Consider the following 20,045-nt stretch of genomic DNA (forward strand, 5'->3'; position numbering starts at 1 on the left):
TTTCTGAAAAAAAGGTATTTTCTTACTGTAGATTTGTTTAACAATTCACACATTAGAGCAGGGGTCTCCAACCTTTCTGGTTTGGTGGCCCGGTGGGAGAGGGAGAGGCAGGCATCTTACACGCACATACACAAACATGAATGTGGCCACACATGTGCATGAGCACACAAACAGGACACAAGCATGCGCACCATGCAAAGCTCTCAGTTATGCCGGTGCCTGTGTAAGGCTTGTGACTCCACCACTGCCAGGCTCGCAGTGATGCTACCACTGGTGTGAACATCACACTGCTGCCCCATGTGACACTTGCACCACAGCCCACCTGCTGCTTGCAGCGCTGCCACCTCCCACACAAGGCAATACCACAACCTGAGTTTGGTGCACCACCGTCCACCTGCCACTCGCAGCAGTGCTGCTGCCCATGCAAAGTTCATGGCAATGCCGCCACCCGCACAACAATTGCAGCAACAGTGGCATGAGGTGGGTTAGCACGTGCACATATGCACGTGCACTGCCCAACTACTCATGCGGCCCATAGGTTGGGGATCTCTGCGTTAGAGAGATGAGAAACTTCAAAAATTAAACCATGAAACTACATTTATGCAGGAGGAAAACATGGTGTCCCCCATAAATACAACCATCACTGGGTACAAGCACATCAAGAGGCAATGATATTTAGCTAGTTAGGTTATTGTATACTGAAAAAGGATCTATTTGCATATCAAATTTTATCAATAGCTAACCGAGAGGAAGTATATGTGGGATTTGCAAACTTCTGCACTGAAAATACTTAATATGAAAAATCCCCTAATTCTATAATTTACTAGTAAATCAGCTATAAACCTATCAGCCAGCTTTTTTGCATTGTTTCAAACATTTCTAATTACCAAAAGACCAATCACACAACCACATAATGTACTAATTTTATCATTAGAAATTTCCAGGGAAGTGCCAAGGAATTAGAGAAGAAGTAGTTGAAAATAATTATGTAAATGCAGCCATAGAAAGGAAGCAATAATTGGTACTTTCACAGTATATTCTGCTGCTTACTTGTTGGAACTGTATTTGCTACTTTTCAAATCAAATTAATAATGACATAAAAACCAGGATGCAACTGCTTAAATACAGTATACTGTATCTCCAACAATAACCATATTTCCTTCTGAATTACATACCATTACTGGCTAATCTGTGTTAGTGGCAAATTAACTGTGTAGGATTCTATTTCTACTTAGTCAAGTACATTATGACCTGGGCTTAATTAAAAAATGTGAAATTCTATTGGGAATCCAGTAAATTCATAATATTAAATATATTGCAATTTGATATAAGATTTCTGATTCAATGAAGATGAAATGCCCTATGCAGATATAATTTTGAATTATGGTTAATTTACTTAAGTATAGTTAAGAAGTATATCCTAAAACAATTAAGATATAATTCTATAATTTCAGTTTGTAACTTATATACAAGAACTGAGGAAACAGGAACATCATCAAGCATTGTATTCTGGCTTAATTAAAAATATTGTAAAATCTGAACTTACTTATTTACTTGTTTGTTTGTTTGAGTTAAGAAGATTAGTAAGCATGTCAGTTTAAGTTTATCTCACCTTCTAACACTGTAGTGGTAATAATAATTTCTTTTGTTAACCAAAGAACTGTCTGTAAGACATTACTTTTATTAAATTACCGTAGGATTTCCCAGATTCTTGTACATGTTATAATGGAGTTAAAATTAGTCACTCATCTTTTGCTAATGAATCTTTTCTGTATATTCAGAAATTATATCCTAAATGCTTCTGCTCTCGTCTTTGTTTGCTATGAAAAAATCCATCATCAAACAAAAGTGTGAGACTGTGTTTTCAGCTGGTTCAAGTCATAGTGATGAATGTGTCTATCCTGGCATATGTTGGATTGGACCACAAAGTTCATTCACATGCCAGAGGCAATATATTGCCAATACCCTGTAAATACAGCCATATTACATTAAATATATCGTACATTTGCGATATACTATTTACAGCAAATGTGTGTGTGTATACACACACACAGACACAGACACACATGGTATATAAATGTTGTATACTGTTTAGAGAGGTATGTAAAGCATTATGAAGTGGTATGTAAGTCTAGGTGCTAAGTATATGTATAGCTAAGTGCTATACATATACATGTATATGTGTGTGTGTGTGTGTGTATATACAAGTAGTCCTCAACTTATGACCACAATTGAGCCAAACATTTCTGTTGTTAAGTGAGACATTTGTTAAGTGAGTTTTGCCCCATTTTATGACTTTTCTTGCCACCGCTGTTAAGTGAAGCACTGCAGTTTAAAGTTCGTAGCACAGTTGTTAAGTGAATCTGACTTCCCCATTGACTTTACTTGTCAGAAGATTTCAAAATGTGATCACATGACCCAGGGACATTGCAACCGTCATAAATAAGAACTAGATGCCAAGCATCAGGATTTTGATCATATGATCATAGGGATGCTGTACAGGTCATAACACACACACACACAAACACACACACACACACACACATGGCACATAGAAGCAGAACATTCAAAATAAAAACCCTATTATGAAATGCCTGCAAGAAAACAACCAAGTTCAGAAAGCACCAAGGACCCCATGGTTCAACCTGAACTACAAGTGCTCTCTTTTTATCAAAATCCTAATTGTTTATTATCACAAACAACTGTGATAATATGGCTTCATGGATATTATATCAAATTTCAATAGAGGAGCATATGGTACCCTGACGATATTACCTTGTTGGTTAATCAAACATCTGCAAGCAAACAGCTAAGCTTAGTGAGCACTAAGGACTTCACAGTTAGATCGTTTTCTTTCATGTACCTACACTACGCTTTCAAATTCTGCTTCTCTACCATGTATTTTGGACCTCCTATTTGTAGACTCTATCAGAACTAGCAATCTAGCCAATTTATTTCTTTTTCCCTCCCCTATCATACACAACACACACTATATATTCAAAAGTTTGGAAGAACCCAAGCAAAGGGAATTTAGGATTTCAGAACAAGAATGAAATCTAAAAATTGTTAAGTGACACCTTTCAGATGCCAAGAAATCTTGCTTCCATCCCCCACCTCCTTTTATCCTCATCTTTGAACTAAAGTCATCTGATGCCAGAGAAAATGATTGGTTTGAATAAGAATAGTTCCCTGGCACAGTTTATTTATTTTTTCACAAAAATTGCACAGATGTTACCAGTGAAAAATGCAAATGCAAATGTAGCCACAGGATCCTAGACAGCACACAGTAATTTTCATTTTTTTCTACAACAGTTTTGTAGGTGCTTTTGGGAATAACGGAGACACACACACACACACACACACACACAGAGAGAGAGAGAGAGAGAGAGAGAGAGAGAGAGAGAGAGAGAGAGAGAGAGAGAGAGAGAGAGAGAGAGAGAGAGAGAGAGAGAGAGAGAGACTTAAGGCTTCAAAAGATTCCAAGTATTACTCAGAGCTACATGTTCTTTCAGCATGTTTATTTAATTGATCAGAATGTATGTATCCCACTGATTTTGTGACAGTTGTAGGAACTTTATGAATGCGTAATTGGAGTGGAGATGTGTTTCTATCATCTAAATCTATTAACAGTGTTTAATACTCACACCCCGAATCAACACACTTTCAGAGAAAAGAACTAACTCTCCAAGGAAATGTGAAGGTCCCAATCTGGTTCAGGCCCAGAATAGGGAAGGACTCATCAGAGGGGGAATTTAAGCTTCTTGAACTTTTAGTATTAAAACCGTTCCCATGGAAAGCTGCATCACTAAAAAACATATTTGCTTCCTGAAATTGAGCAAAAAGTAGCTAGCATTTCTTGCAGCTGACCCTTTCTAACTTTGTAACTCTATCTGCAACTCCTGTTCCTGCTTCAAGACCACTGCAGAGCGCTCTGCAGCCTTTTATTTTGTTATTTTTATGGAGGTTATTGGGATTAATTTTAGTTTTATCTTTCAGACCATTGCTCTGGATGCTTCAAAGTACTGCACTGTTTTCATTTTTTTTATTAGTATACCATAAATTTTCACTGCATTTGACAACTTGTATTCTAAACTGCTGAGGATCTTTGTATATCAGAGGATAGGAAGTCAACAAATAAGCAAGTAAAATTAGCAAATTAACTCAGAAAATAAAATTCTAACTAATCAAAATTGGAAAATATATTAAGGCAGCTGTTTACTCTCTGGAAAACTAAGGCTTGCTTTTGTATTTTTGGTAAAGTGTATCCTAATACAGGAATAAATCAAGTATTAGAAACTCCACCACTACCACCTTCCAATCTATCCTAAAAGCTTCCAGTGAAGAAAGTGAACAAAAACAATAGAAAAAAAGCCTTGTTAAAATCTGTTGAGAAAGTTACAATCTTGTTCATTACTGTATAGAGACACTTCCTAAGCAGCAAAATCTTTGCAGGAATCAGCATAAAATGATACTTATAATCATGCCTTTATACTTGCTGCCACTTCTCTTTCTCTTCTGCTTTATTTAAAAAAAGTGGGAAAAACATCTGTACACATTAGTTTTGAATTGCTAACTTCACACTGGGGAGACTGGAAATTCAGGATGAAACCTCAATTATTCACTTTCTGACATCCCCTCATTTGTTTTCTGCTCAGCTCAGATAATTTGTTAACGTTCCTTTCATACTTGAAGAAAATAAGCAGAGCCCTTGGCCTTACACTGGAAACAGAAAGATGCCACAAGGGCTTGCAACCAGAGTCACTTTTCCAGACACGATTTTGCTCAAATTATACCATTTAGAGACAGAGCACAGTGAAAGCAATAAAAATAGCTTCAGCTTGATAAATGGTACAAAAATCTCTCGGCAGTCTCTAGTTGTCACCTCTGACCTCGAGAACATCCTTTCAAACCTGAAATGGCCTCCGGAGACCTGACGTTCCTTGTAATTATTTACCATCTTCTGAACAGACCTGCTGGGATCTGTACACAGTAAAGCCTCAATTCCTGAATGAGCTAAAACCATAGCAACCTTCTATTTCCTTCGGACATGTTTCGTTTGCCCTCCCAGGGCTTAATAACTTGAGCTCATGTAAAAGGTGAGTTACTAGCACCTGCTCTCATGTGAGATGAGCCTTTTAATTTAAGGGCACATTCTGACAAGGCACTTGCGTCTCAAGATTAGCTATCATCCTCTGACTAACTGCAAAAGACATCCCAAGTAATTGGAAGACACTTTCCAAGTTGTTTAAAGCAGAGAGGCCCGGGATTAGAAACAGTCCTACCCCACACATCCACTAAAGACATCCAAATTGCAGCATGTAGGCTCTGAGTAGTAAAGGTTTTTCTATAACCACAAGCTAAAAACATTATTGAAGAGAAGAGTGGGGCCAACTTCAGTTTCTCTGGGCTCATAAAGAAAACTTTTAAATGTTGTACCATGTTCATAGTTTTTGGGCGAAGCATGAATGCCTTTAACTATATTAGGTGTGCCCCAAATTTGGGTTGGAACAAGACTTGGAGATAACAGCTTAAAAGGATTTTTTTTTTAAAAAAAAAAAGAAAGTATGAGCATTTGTATAGCATTTTGTCTTTTTTAAATACCGTAAGCAAAGGCAGGAGTCCTCAACTTACAACAATTTGTCTAATGGCTGTTCGAAGTTACGACAGCACTGAAAATAGTAACCTATGTCCTGTAACACTGTCCTTGTGTTCTCATGATCAAATTTTGGGCACCTGGCAACTAACTTATATTTATGATGGTTGTAGCATCTTGGGGTCACATGATTGCCATGCAATCCAATGATTGGAATGTTCCCAAGGGACATCCAACAACCAAAGTCAATGGGGGGGGGGAAAGCCAGATTTGCTTGACAGCCACAAGAATCACTTAATGACCACAGCAAAACAGTCCATAAAATTGGATACTACTCACTTAACAATTCCATCACCTAGCAACAGATGTTCCAATCCCAACTGCAGTCACAAACCAAGGACTATAACAGACCAGTAAAATGGTTACAGCAAAAGTTCAAAACTTTAGTGTTCAATATAGGATCTTTCAATTCTTAGAAGAAAGTTCTTGATATGGAAGTGGCCTGCTCAACTTTAGAACCTGAGAGTAGAAGACCCCCACCCATCAATATGAAGAAAACAAAAAGTCATGAAAGCATTGATAGTTGCTGAAAGGGGAAATATGTCTAGGGAGAAAAATACCAAACTGACTGTTTTTGCGAGGTCCACATGCTCATTGTACAAGTATTTTTTTAAAAAAAATAATAAAAATAAATGAAGCAAATTTTCTCTGAGACCTTGATTTGTCAAGCCTGAAAGTGAAAGGCCTTAGAGCACAGGTAGGCAACCTCGGCTCTTTTATGACTCATGGACTTCAACTCCCAGAATTCCTGAGCCAGCCAAGCTGGCTCAGGAATTCTGGGAGTTGAAGTCCATGAGTCATAAAAGAGCCGAGGTTGCCTACCCCTGCCTTAGAGCAAAGAGGTTAACTATGAAAATGGAGCATTGGTATAGCCATAAACAAGCCAGGAGCAGGACATTCACTACTATGTAAGTGTAAGAGGAAAACTCTGGAATTGTTGAGAGATATATCAACAATTCCAGAGGTTTTTCTCTGGAATACATATTATCTAAGTAATGTGCCTTTTCCTCACTAAGTTCCAGAATGCTGGTTTAGTTACCACAGAAAGATTGATGGCTATATTCTGAGCGAAGTTCTGAAATTCTTCACTTGGGAAACACGAAATGCCAATTTTAGTTTGATCAGGTAGGTAAACATTGAATGCTAACTAGCCATTTCTTATTACTTCACCCTTTACTACTTAAATCCACTTATTACAGAAATATGAATCTAACAATGGGAATGTCTATTTTAAGACATCTAAATTCTCCAGAGACTGACTTCCAAAAAATTTGGCCTTGTTTCTTGAAACTCTATGATTTAAGTCAAATACTTGGGATGGGAACTGAATATAAACATTATTCAAATATGTCAGAAAACTTTTTCCCTTTTAACATCACAGACAGGGAAGATACTGTTCTATAAATAATGTACAGCAAAGCTTCAACCAAATGACCTTGGAATAAAATGCAAACACACAATGCATAATTTCTGGAGTTCTCCTCCCAGAAATGTATGAATTAAACTAATTTAACAGGATTCTTTGCATTGCTTTTTAAAGTTGATTTTCTTGTATATTCCCACCCATAATGTCAAACAGATGTCACAAAAGGACATGAAATAATTATAGAATCTTCAGACCCTTTCTATAATTGAAAGACACTGCAACTGTATTCCCCCATTTCTTTTGTTTTAATTGGCCAGTTGAAGGATAAAACTGTTCTTCATAGCTTTACAAGTATTTAAATAGCTTGTCAAGGGCTTGTTTTCATTCTATTTCCCCACAAAATACAGAAACTTAAACTATTATTGACAATATAAATTACGACTGGAAATCCAGGAAAGACAATGCAAATAAAGTGGGACTTTGTAATTTTCAAACCTTCATTCTTATATCACAAATACAGATGGAAATTTTAACTATATACTTTTAGTGAAAAAGAATTTATTTACTGAAAGAACATCACTAACTCTTTCAGATAAAATATTCTAATAATCACATTTGTTGCAGTTATTTTGGTTGGGAAAAAAAATTAGGCGAAATTATCAACTGGAAACAAAGATGGGAAATACGAGGGTGCTAGCTTCATCCTATTAATGTATTAAGAGTCATTCCTATACTGAGACTATCAGGTTGTCAAAACTGTGTGTGTGTGAGAGAGAGTGTGCATGTGCACATGCACACAGTATTCAGGATACAGCCAGGTTGTATATCAGCACAAATTATGCAGATGAACCTTTTTTATGAATCAGAATAAAATACTGAAATGCAGTAAGCGGCTTTCAAAACAAGTCTGATGGTTGCTAAGCTTATATCATTATGATTCACAAATATATTTCTTTTATATAATTTGATATTATAATGCAAATTATGATTAGATCTTTTATCTTATCTAGATAAGAATACAAAGGCATGACCTTGTTTACTATAAGGACATACTGAACAAATACAGCAGGGGTCATGAGAAGTGATCATAATCACAGCTGTGCAAAATCATTATTGGAATAAAAATCAGTGTCTTTATGGACACCTATTTCCTAAACTCCTACATCCAAAACTAATTTGTTTCTTCAGTCTTCTTCTTTCTTCGCAAATTGTAGATGTTCACAACAGAAGTGGGCTTACCCTCTACAGATACTCAATCTTTTTTTAAAAAAAAAAACCAACAACAATTCTTCTCCTTACCTAGCATGCAAAAATCAGATGGAATGTGGTTGCACCTTTTCAAACTAATTAACTTTATTAAAAGACATAAGATTTCATGTACTGTAGTTCACTTCATCAGATTTTTTTTTTGCCACCATAGACTAATATGGCTGTCCTCCTACAATGTGCCAGCATGTGAGGAAATTAAGAAACTTCATATCCAATTTTATTAATCACAGTTTGACATACAGTAATTAATTTTAAGAATGCTTTGTTTGAGGAAAACCAACATTTGTGAGACTTATGAACCTACTTTGTTCTATCAAACATTTTGAGATTAACCCTCAGTTTCACAGTTTGTTAATATAAGCTGGAAGTAGAAATTTGTGATCTATCTAACTAATGTGTAGCCACATGAGAGAAGAAAAGAGAAACAGAAACATACCCAAGGCAGCTTTGACTTCACAATTAATCTACAGAGTAGTAAAAAGACAAGTAAATGTTTCCCAGCAAAAGATTTTATATAATAAACCAAGACACATTTCAAAATCCACTTCAAGAAGGCATCATACCAAAACCTCACAGCCAAAATTGCTGACTTAAGAACCAAAGCACATATAGGATGCCAAAAATAAAAACTATACTTACAGTCTGGTTAGCTTCAGTGTGTTCTGAAAAAGCAGTTCTGGAAGAACTTGCAGTTTATTTCTGTTCAGGCGTCTAAAGAAAGAAACTCAGTGTTAATAGAGGATCTGTGAACATTCCCAGAAAGCTGTGTGCATTAACACTATTGTTACAATGGATATTGTAGACAGTTTTTCCAATGAATTTTTTTTCTTTTAACACAGAATGCTTTTTTTTTCCAAAAAAAAGTTAAATAGTTGAAATTAAAACAAAAATCAAATACCAAAACACTCATCGCAGTTAATTTGATACTTTTCCACTCTTCTCTCCCTCCCTCCCTCACACACACATACTGTACTTACACACAGTTTTTACATGCTTTATTTTTAATGAGTTGAACTATGTATGTATGTATTTCTCATGTTATAAGTCCCATTTGGCAGGTCTTAGGCAGTGGCCTTTTCTGTGGTGGCATCTGCATTATGGAATGTTCTTCTGCAGAGGTGAAGTTAACCTCATAACCTAGCTTAAGACCTGATTGTGTTGGCAAGCCTGGAAACTCCAAAGAATGGATGAACTTGTGAGGTAGCTCCATTATTATTAACATCCTATGTTACTTTGTGGTTATAGTTTTAATGCTTTTTTATAATTAGAAATAATAATGATTTTATTTATTTATTGCTTTTAGCTTTGTTGTATGCTTTCCAGAATTAGTTTTGGTATGATGGACAGCCGTATAAATTAGATAAATAAAAATAAATAAATAAATAATGATGGTTTACAATGTCACGTGGATCCATCAGGGAAATTATTCTAAAAAATTGAATCACATTGTAACACTCTCAGTAGAAATGTCAAGTTCTAGTTTTGTTGACAACCAAAAATGCACTTCAAATTATCAACAGAGGTCCAAGTGAAAAAAGTCAATGGAATAAATGGCTGGTTCTGATTTCCCTTCTGATAAACATGTTAGAAGTATTCACCTACTTATCATTAGGAAAAATGTTGAGGTCAGCCCTATATTAGCTGCAGTGAGTAAGTTGTTTCGAAAAGTGTTGTACAATATTATCACAGAGGCACACGGGCTTCTTCAAATTTCAATGAAGTTTCAATATAAAACTTAATTTGCTCTACAAAGAAACCAGCGAATTTTAATTGTGGTTTGCCTTGCTCTCCTCTCCAATGTGACAATATTATAGGAGCAGTCTTACAAACTTAATGCTGCCCTAAAATAAGGCAAGACAAATTCCAAAGCCAGTTCTTTTTTTTTATGATGGAGTCAGCATACAGCAACAGAGAACACTGATTCTTATTCAAGCCTATAGAATACTCAGACAAAATTAAAAAAATTCAAACTTGTAAGAACAGACCCTTAATTGTTTCTGCTATGGTGTCTGTATGGGCGACACCATATTTTTTTTCTGACTAGAACATTGTTCTAAGTATTGTTCTAAGGATAATAATCCATACAGTATTAACCTTGTGAACTCTAAAGCTTCCTCCTTCCATTATGTATTCAAGATGGTCAGTGATTAATATTTATATGTTATTTATATGTAAGGGTGTAGGTCTTTACATATGTTGTATATAGTATGTTTAAATGTGTTATGTATGTGTACACTTTGAGAGCAAGCAACCAAATTTCATTTTTAATGTGTGCCATTGTGCCCACAGTAAAAAATGACAATAAAGGTTATCTATCTATCTATCTATCATCTATCTATCTATCTATCTATCTATCTATCTATCTATCTATCTATCTTTGTTCTAAGATGAAATAAATCTGAAATACTTCTGCTCATTGTTATTCTTGGATATTCAAATCTCATTGCAGTCTTATATGCATTGTCATATAAGTGGGGCTACATCTGAAAACCCCCGGAAACTTCAACTACAGTAGTACGGCAGATTGCTGACAAATTTTCAACTAAGAGAAAAGACTCAGATCAGCAGTCTGTCAGCTGTGCTAGCTGATAACTGTTTTCAGAATGCAAAGAGGTGTGAGGTTGAATGTAGCATCTGTCTGCAATTATTTTAAAGCAGCCTTTTCCAGGGATCATGCAACTTCCCTTAGCAACAGCTGTACAATCCCAAGAAAAATGTGGATAAGGAATCACTACATTCACAGCCCACATGTGATGAAACACCTTTTTTGCTCTGTTGATTATCCCCCCCCCCTTTAAGTCCAAAGTAGAATGGATTCTGACTGCAATTCTCATCTGAACTTCATCATCTTCTAAAAAGATCCTGTGGCTCCCCTTACGTATGTGCACCATTGGTTTCACAACATGACCTGTAGCAAGAGCAAAGATTTTTGCTCTTGCATGCATAGTGTACTCAGCCGCAGGACTCTGACTTTCTTTCTGCTGTCAGCTTAAAAGATTCATTTGCCAAGAAGCGTTTAACTCTGCTATTGGATATTCTGATTTATTGACTGCTGATTTGGGGTTGGTAACTTGCTGCTACTGCTTTTGCATTGTTCTTCTTAGAAAGGCATGAAAACAAATATTCTTTTATTGCGCATTGCTTTAAGCAACATCCTTCTCTGAAACTAAATAATGGGAATAAAACAAATCTAAAATGAATAAAGAAATTCTTGTTTTAGAAAAATAGAAAAACCCTTTCAGTTTTGGATTTGGTTCCAAATGAATCACTTCACCACTTCAGCTCGCTAGCGCTGCCAGCCCATCAAACCCTTGCCACCTCAGAAACAAAAAGTTGCAACTTTGCTAAAGGAGTAGAATTACCCAGTGGCTAAAAAGAGTTATTAGATCCAGGAGTGGCTTTTGGTGGTCTGTTCTTAGCTGGAAATGAGCCTCTTGAGCATCCCCAAGAGTGTCATGTCCTGCCAGAGCTCATGAACTTTGTGGTTTGTAAGTTTCCTCTACAAAAGGAAGAAATAGAAAAAAGTACCAGTCTCATCTTTTTAACCATAATTATCTGTTAGTAGCATGGGGACAGTTGTTTCTGTTTTCTAATCCTATTTCATCATTTTGCAGGAGATGCTGGAGCAGAAAATTTTTGTCAGATTTAAAATGTATGTTTCTTCAAGCTGTTCATCAAACTGTATTTAGATACATTAGCATGTACCTCTCTTTTTTAATTTTTAGAAAAGTTACAAGCTCATTTTTTTTTGCATGCATGCATGGGAGATTATTTTTTTCTGCCATAGAAATCCATTCAGTAGGCAGAGAAAATTACCAAACCACCCTCTATTAAGGACAGCAAAAAAAAAAGTCTTCAAACATGGTGCCCAATTATCACCTCTTGCATCCTTTGTTATAGCCTATGCTGATGGTGCTACAGGATATATTTAATTGCTTGATTATACCCTGCCTTTCTTCCAAGAGCTTGATAGAGCTTATATAGGGATTTTCTTCCAAGCAAGAACAATTCTGTGAGGTAAACTGAGTTGAGAAAGAATGACTAGGCCCAAATCACCCAGTGAGTTTCCATGGCTAGACGGGATTTGAACCTGGATCATCTCATAGTTAGTCCAGCCCTTGCCTGCTAAACCTCACTGGCTGCAGCTCCAGAAACTACAGGAAGGCTGTAGATCTCTGCATCCATACGTTCATATACAAAGAGCCTTTTTTGCCCCTGCCCATTAAAACTTTTAAAGTTTAAGGTAAACATGTTCCATTCAGGATAGGGGAAAAAATGAAATGGTAACAGGAGCAAGGGGGTGGGGGGGTGGGACAACACGGTTTTTGAAACAGATGAGATCACCCATCTCTAACTAGCCTATCTTTCCATTCCTGTATGGCAACACCTAAAACACACACACACATTTACACACACACACACACACAAATACAATTGATTATCCCATACCAAGTATTGTAGATAAATGTTTCCAAATTTCAAATACTTTGCACTATTTATAGATAATTGTATCTACTTCTGAAATATACATGGATTTTTTTTTACTGTCACATGATAATGCTCTGTTAGCCCAAAGGCTTTTTATCCCACCTCCTTGGAATTGTAGCAGAACTCCACTATTGGGCAAGTCTGGAATTAGGCAGACTTTACAGACAGGATAATATAGACCAAGGGTGTCAAACTGCCAGCTCGCGGGCCAGATGCATCATGTCAAAACCGCACCTACCCCATTGCTGGCAATGGAAAAAAAAGTTGCCACACGTCGTGACATGTCACGTGACATTGCGAGTTTGACACCCCTGAATGGACTGTATCAACAGCCATAATCATCTCAATTCTGACCTATGACAATGATCAACATTCTGACTTCTTTGGTATGTTACTAAATTACCAGAGTCTCCTTTTGATGTTATTTTTTTTTTTAAAAAAATAGCAATCTACTAATTGGTTTAATTTAAGCTTAATTTAATATTTAATATTAATATTAATATTATTTAATATTTAATATTAATTTATTAATATTAATAAGGAATATTAATTTATTAGTTTAAGAAGTTCCATTTAAAAAAACTTTTTCATTAAATTTAAGATATAAAACTAATCAGTACAAATTCCTAAAATTTCTTATTACTGATCTGAGTTTTATGAAAAATATGATGGTATTAGTTGACTGATGAAATAGCAAAACTACACCTTTCTTACATCATCTTACATTTTTATTATTATTATTGTTGTTGTTGTTATTGTTATTGTTATTGTTATTATCCCAATTTATTCCTTGCCTCAAAGATTTCAAAATATACATTTTGCATTGGACAATTCATCTAAGATGACATATTACAACTGCAGCCTTTCTGTCATATGATCCAAGAAAGCAGGCTAAGTTAACATCTCAGGACAAACTTTGGCACTGGGGTGTGATTAACAGAGGATAGGCTAATGTATACATTAACTTGTTTAAAAGTAGCCAAACAAAAACAGAATACCTTGTTCTTTAGCTTCCAATCCATCTGGTTTTCAACAGAGGTGTGGAATGTAGTATTTGAGGGAGCAATGCTTTCTTTAGAAATGAAATAAATTAACTATTGGGAACATCTCGGTATAACTTTATTATTGTTTAGAACTTTAGAGGGTTTGATAACTGACAAGAACTAGCCCATATCTGCATGTTATAACCTAATGGTTAATTATAAAATTCATTTAGTTAATTATGAAATTCATTATCTCAATATCTTCAGGGCTTTTTTGAAAAGCAAACTAATAACTGTCAAGATATATTAATATGTGAAACCAAACATCAAACTCCAAGTGGTTTATACTTTAACAAGCTATTTTATATAATCTCTACTCGTTTCCCAGAGAAACTGTTGGAGTCCAATTAATGTTTACATAGAAAACCAATATGCCAGCCCTGACAAACTGAATTTGTTAAAATTGCAATTGTTTAATATAGTACAAAGACTTTTAAAAGAATATTTACTGAGACAATTTGCAGCAATGAAAAATGAACATGGAGAGAGAACAGATGCTGGAAATAAACACATGTGGAACTGTGAAGCAGGATCACAGTCTATAGGGAAAGGTATATCCCAAGACTGAAATAAAAATATTGGGAGTAACCATTCTATTCCTCTTCAATGACCCCAGTGAAACAATTAGAGATTCAGATGGAAGTATACATTGTAGATTTATTTTTTTCTTTTCTTCCCCTTGGTGGCTATGGGGGTGTGTCTTGATCTCTACAATTCTAGCAAGAAGTAGGTATTGCACCAGATTCTTTTTAATATGTAAATTTCAGAGGCAAACTGAGAGTTAATTCACATGTTTTATGGAAATAACAAAAGGATAAAATGCACCATTTAAAAATATTTTATGTCTCAATGGAAATTTATTTCTACTTATATTTCTGCTCTTATTAGGTCTGCAGATAGTTGCCCAACCATCCTATTTAGATCAGGGCTTTTCAAACTGATCTTATGCCTAAATATTCATGGTTTCTCACATCCAAGCTACATTTCTTTCATAGACAACAGTATTGCTAGGACATCAAGTCTTTTTTAATGCTGCTTATCAAACTCAGCACCAAAGTTCATCAAACTAACACAAACCAAGTAAATCAAAAACTAATTGAGTATTATCTACCATTTTCATTTTCCTGGTGCCATATATTTAAGCCCACAGTAGAATTACTATTATTATTTGAGAGTACATGTGCAACTAATAAGTCTGATAAGTCTAAATATTTTGGGGGGGCATAGAGGGATGTGGAGGGAGTCCTCTGGCATTTTTCTTTGCATCTCAAAAAAAACGTTCCAGCTAGTACAAAGCAATATTTCGCTGTAGTAGGACTAGCAACTTCCAAAAAAAAAATGTGGCAAGGAGAGAAAAAAAATTAGATACCCCACCTATTCTAGTCAGTCTTCCTGACTATGATTGTTTTTCTTGTGGTGGGTTTACATAATATCCTATACCAAAAATATACATACTGGATTAGCAGTAATATGTAGACCAGGTTAAAATACCATCTATTTTGAAGATTAATATAGCTACACCAGGAAAAAAGTTCTAATATTTTTGATATCTTTATCTTGGAAATTAACTTCCAAATTTACCCTACTACTTTCATCATAATTTTACACTGTATGTGAGCTACAGATATTTTGTTTTACTGTTTTACTTTATTGATTGCTAGCTGTATTTTATGTGTACACTAAGGGAGAATAGCTTGTTTTACTCAGCTCAGTGCCAAAAATGTCATAAGTAGTCTAAATCTACGAAACAACTAAAATTTGAGGATTATCTTTCCTTTGAATATTATTAAGTAGCCAAATACCAAAAACATTTAATGGACCCTTGTACCATCCTGGGTTCAGTTTACAAAATTACTCATTTTTCCATTTTATACATTAGAAATTATATGAGCACATAAAGCCACAAAATGTATAAATTGTTCAGTGGAAACATGATTCACTTTGTGTGCAAAACTAGCTTATTACCAGTTATAAGTGCAAAATGACAGTTTTGTACAAAACATGATTGCTTTCACCTTTTTGCTACTTTTTGCTATTAATCCTTCTTTCCAAGTCCCAGTCCTTGTTTATTTCTAAAGTATTATCCACTTTTAGTATAAAATCTGATCTTTTTGATCATTTCCTTTCATTTTAAAATAATGTTTAAAAAGGTTAAGGTAAAATAGACTGAGACAAGTCAGTTTTCACTTTCAACTGCATTACAAATGTTCACTTAGAACAATAATAAATTGACCAATCTATCAATTATACAGAATTATTTTTGAAAGCTGCTTTGTTAACAATTCTACAAAAACTTCCATATCTTTTTTAATTCAACCATTGCACTCTTCACAAATGATAAGAAAATTCAGAATAGTGTTTATATGAACTGTAATGTAACTTGTAATTTGTCTTGGCAAGATAGCAATGTCTGGGTCAGACATCACCACTAGATGGATTCATTACTTGTTGATCAACTGCACTCAACATTAGTCTTTAATGGAACTATATATCCCTGGACGACAATGGGACCCCAAGTGTACAATGGGGTATCCTAAGGCTCTGTTTTACTCCCAGTGCTATTCAATACCCATCAATGATTTAGACAAGGGGATAGAAAGGAAATTCATCAGATTTGCAGACAATACCAAAGTGGCAGTAATAGCCAATACTCCAGAAGATAGACTCAAGATATAGAAGGCTCTTGACAAACTAGAACACTGGGCCCTATCTAGCAAAATGCAATTCAATGGTGAAAAAAGTAAGGTTCTACATTTAGGCAATAAAAACCAAATGCACAGGTACAGAATAAGTGGTACTTGGCTCAATAATAGTAACTGTAAGAGGGATCTTGGAGTCTAGAATAGAATAGAATAGAATAGAATAGAATAGAATAGAATAGAATAGAATAGAATAGAATAGAATAGAATAGAATAGAATAGAATAGAATAGAATAGAATACACTTAGAATAGAATACACTTAATAGAATAGAATAGAATAGAATAGAATAGAATAGAATAGAATAGAATAGAATAGAATAGAATAGAATAGAATAGAATAGAATAGAATAGAATAGAATAGAATAGAATAGAATAGAATAGAATAGAATAGAATAGAATCTGGAAGGGACCTTGGAGGTCTTCTAGTCCAGCCCCCTGCTCAAGCAGAAGAACCTATACCATCTTAGACAAGTGACTGTCTAGCTCAGGGGTGTCAAACTGCCAGCCCATAGGCTGGATGCATCATAGTGAAACTGTGCCCACCCCATTGCTGGCAATGGCAAAAAGGTTGTGATACATCATGACACGTCATGTGACATTGTGAGTTTGACACCCCTGGTCTAGCTGCTTCTTAAAAATCTCCAGTGATGGAGGCCCACAATTTCTGGACTGGTTAATTGTCCTCACTGTTAGGAACTTTCTCCTTAATTCCAGGTTGCTTCTCTCTTTGATCAATTTCCAACCATTGTTTCTTGTCCTGCCCTCTGGTGCTTTGGTGAATAACATGCCCTTCTCTTCTTTGTGGAAGCCCCTCAAATACTGGATACTGCTATCATGTCTCCCCTATTTCTTCTTTTCTTTAGACTAGCCAAACCCAAGTCCTGCAGCCATTCTTCATATGTTTTAGTCTCCAGACCTTTGATCATCTTAGTGTTCCAATATCTCAGGAGGGAGTGAAGCTATTCTCTAAAGAAGAGGGAGTCAAACTATTCTCCGAAGTGCCTGAAGGTAAGACAAGAAGGTAAGACAAGATGGAAACTAATCAAGGAGAGAAGCAACCTAGAACTAAGGAGAAACTTCCTGATAGAACAATTAATCAGTGGAACAAACTGCCTCCAGAAGCTGTGAATGCTCCAACATTGGAAGTTTTGAAGAAGAGACTGGACAGCCATTTGTCATAGGTTGCATTAACAGAGGGATAGAATCAAGATTATGTGAAGTGTTAGTATGACTTTATAAGGTCTTGGTAAGACCACACTTGGAATACTGCATCCAGTTTTGGTTACCACAATATAAAAACATGTTGAGATTCTAGAAAAGTACAGAGAAGAGCAACAAAGATGATTAGGTGATTGGAGGCTAAAACATTTGAAGAACAGTTATAGGAATGGGGTATGTCTAGTTTAATGAAAAGAAGGACGAGGGGTGATATGATTGCAGTGTTTCCAATATCTAAGAGGCTGCCACAAAGAAGAGGAGGTCAATATATTCTCCAAAGACCCTGAAGGCAGGACAAGAAACAATGGATGGAAACTAATCAAGGAAAGAAGGATTACTGGAAGGCCACTTTATGGTTTGGGGTATAAAAACATAAAAACAGAAAGCCTGTCAGTTTCTTTCCACCCTCTCAAAAAGAATCAAGGCAGGGTTGTTTTGAGTCTCTTTCTTATGGTCCTTCTTTTCCCAGGTCTGAAATGTGGCATAACCTTTCTTTTAATTGCTATTAATTCTTGTATGTATTTGCCAACTTTATCCCTTTTCTTCTGTACAGGCATCAATATTATCTGAACAATTTAAATTATGGCCTCCACTTGTACACAAAAACGGTTTACAGACCACATATAAATGGTTGCTTTTTATAAACCAGATAACAAGAAAATGATGGCATTTGAGACAGGAAAGGCCAGTGAAGGTGGTATCCAAATCCACTTCTGTATGCTCAACCTAACTTGATGCAAGGGTGTAATATCTGGAGCAACATGATCTAGACACACTGCAGATCCTGACAGTGAAACTCATAGCTGCATTGGGATGAACAAGTATATCTGCATTCCATCCTAGCCTTACTTGCTTAGCTACAGTAATAACTTCAGAGACTGGACAGTATTAGAGGAATGATGACTGTGAAAAAATACACTGTTCAGCGTTAACAAAAAACAGCAGATAGTGAAAGCAGAACAGGCTCATTGTGAGTGATTGAGTTTGTGTATTTGGGACACATATATTTTGGATATGAAGTATTGAGAGGATGAATGAATGAATGCACATTTTGACCTAGTAAGCAGCTTAAGAAACTCCCTTTTGCAGTTTGAAGGCTTTGTTATTGTACAGCCTAGATTAAGTTGTGGACATGTAGAACGTGCACCCAAATGTCTCACACATGACCACACTATAAAAGAAAGAGGAGAGGGAGCACAATCAATCTTGAAATATTGTTATTACAGCCAATCTTTAAAGTAGTCTATTGAGTTTAGTTCTTGATCTGGTCTCCCTCATAGCCTGAACTATTTAAAACTAACATGAAAATATGTTAGAAAGTCAGGGGCTAAATTTGAAAAATTGACTAGTTTTCTTACACAAGAACAAGAAAGAGCAACTATGATTTAATTTATGGGCACGGATATTATCTGAGGATATAATATACTCCAGAGAGAGGGAATATCTATGCCAACATTAGTTATAACTGTAGTCGCACAATTTTTTTTAAAAATATGATGCTGTCTTAAGAAACTGAAGACCATCTCTATCCTTATATCATTTCCATTCCATGGAAAGAAAATAACTACCAACTTTGGTAGGCTATATGTAACTATGATTAGCATACTGAGAGGGATACAATTATTATTACTTAAATTAATATGCTGTTCAATTCCCAGTGACTCAGAACCAAGAAAGGTCTGCCCTCTATGGTTGGATTATTGAGCTGCTCAGGGAAGTGAGCAACAAAAGGAGACCTTTTGCCGTTTTGATTGCATCTCTGAGGATGTGAGTTGTGAGGAAGTAGATGGTGTTTTCTGTAAGGTCAGCTTCAATGCTGACCATTTGGAACCATATTTCTCCTGGTTGCTTGGGGCCTCTGTGATATAAAATTGGATTCCTACAGAATCAGGGCTTCTCTGAATGAGGTATTGGTGCCTCCTCTGCTCGGGAGTCCTCCCTCTATCTCACTATTATGGATAATTTTAGACCTGTCTATAACTTGCCCTTTTCAGGAAATGGTTGTGGGGAGAGAGGTGGCCTTAAAGCTGTAGAGGGGGTGTAAATACATTTAGCTCGGCCCCTGAGAAAGGGGTGTGGGAGATGAAAATCAGTAATTCAGTTCCAGAAAAGTAGAAAGCCTGAGAGACTCAGAATAGCCCCATTTCAACATTCTGGGCCTTAAAAAAATGGATTGAAAGATTTGAACAGGACTCTGTCTGTCTATTTATTTAATTATTTTAATGGCTATCTATCTTACAATTGCAAATGTATTAAGACTATAAGCAATAAAATAGCATTCTTGGAGTCCCCAGTCTCTGATCCTTTA

At 35.8% G+C, this 20,045-nt stretch overlaps 1 protein-coding gene across 1 annotated transcript in view; it reads right to left on the bottom strand.

Annotated features, from left to right (window-relative positions):
• SLIT3 (slit guidance ligand 3) overlaps positions 1–20,045 on the bottom strand; it is a gene marked incomplete at its 3' end in the record, with an annotated part of 569,754 nt that overhangs the window by 494,269 nt on the left and 55,440 nt on the right. Inside the window, exon 4 of the mRNA XM_081320704.1 lies at positions 8,928–8,999. Coding sequence (XP_081176830.1) covers positions 8,928–8,999 — 72 coding nt within the window. The remainder of the gene's footprint in view (positions 1–8,927; positions 9,000–20,045) is intronic.

This window comes from Vipera berus (genome assembly GCF_964194415.1).
Source record: "Vipera berus genome assembly, chromosome: 2".
NCBI classification, from domain to species: Eukaryota; Metazoa; Chordata; class Lepidosauria; order Squamata; family Viperidae; genus Vipera; species Vipera berus.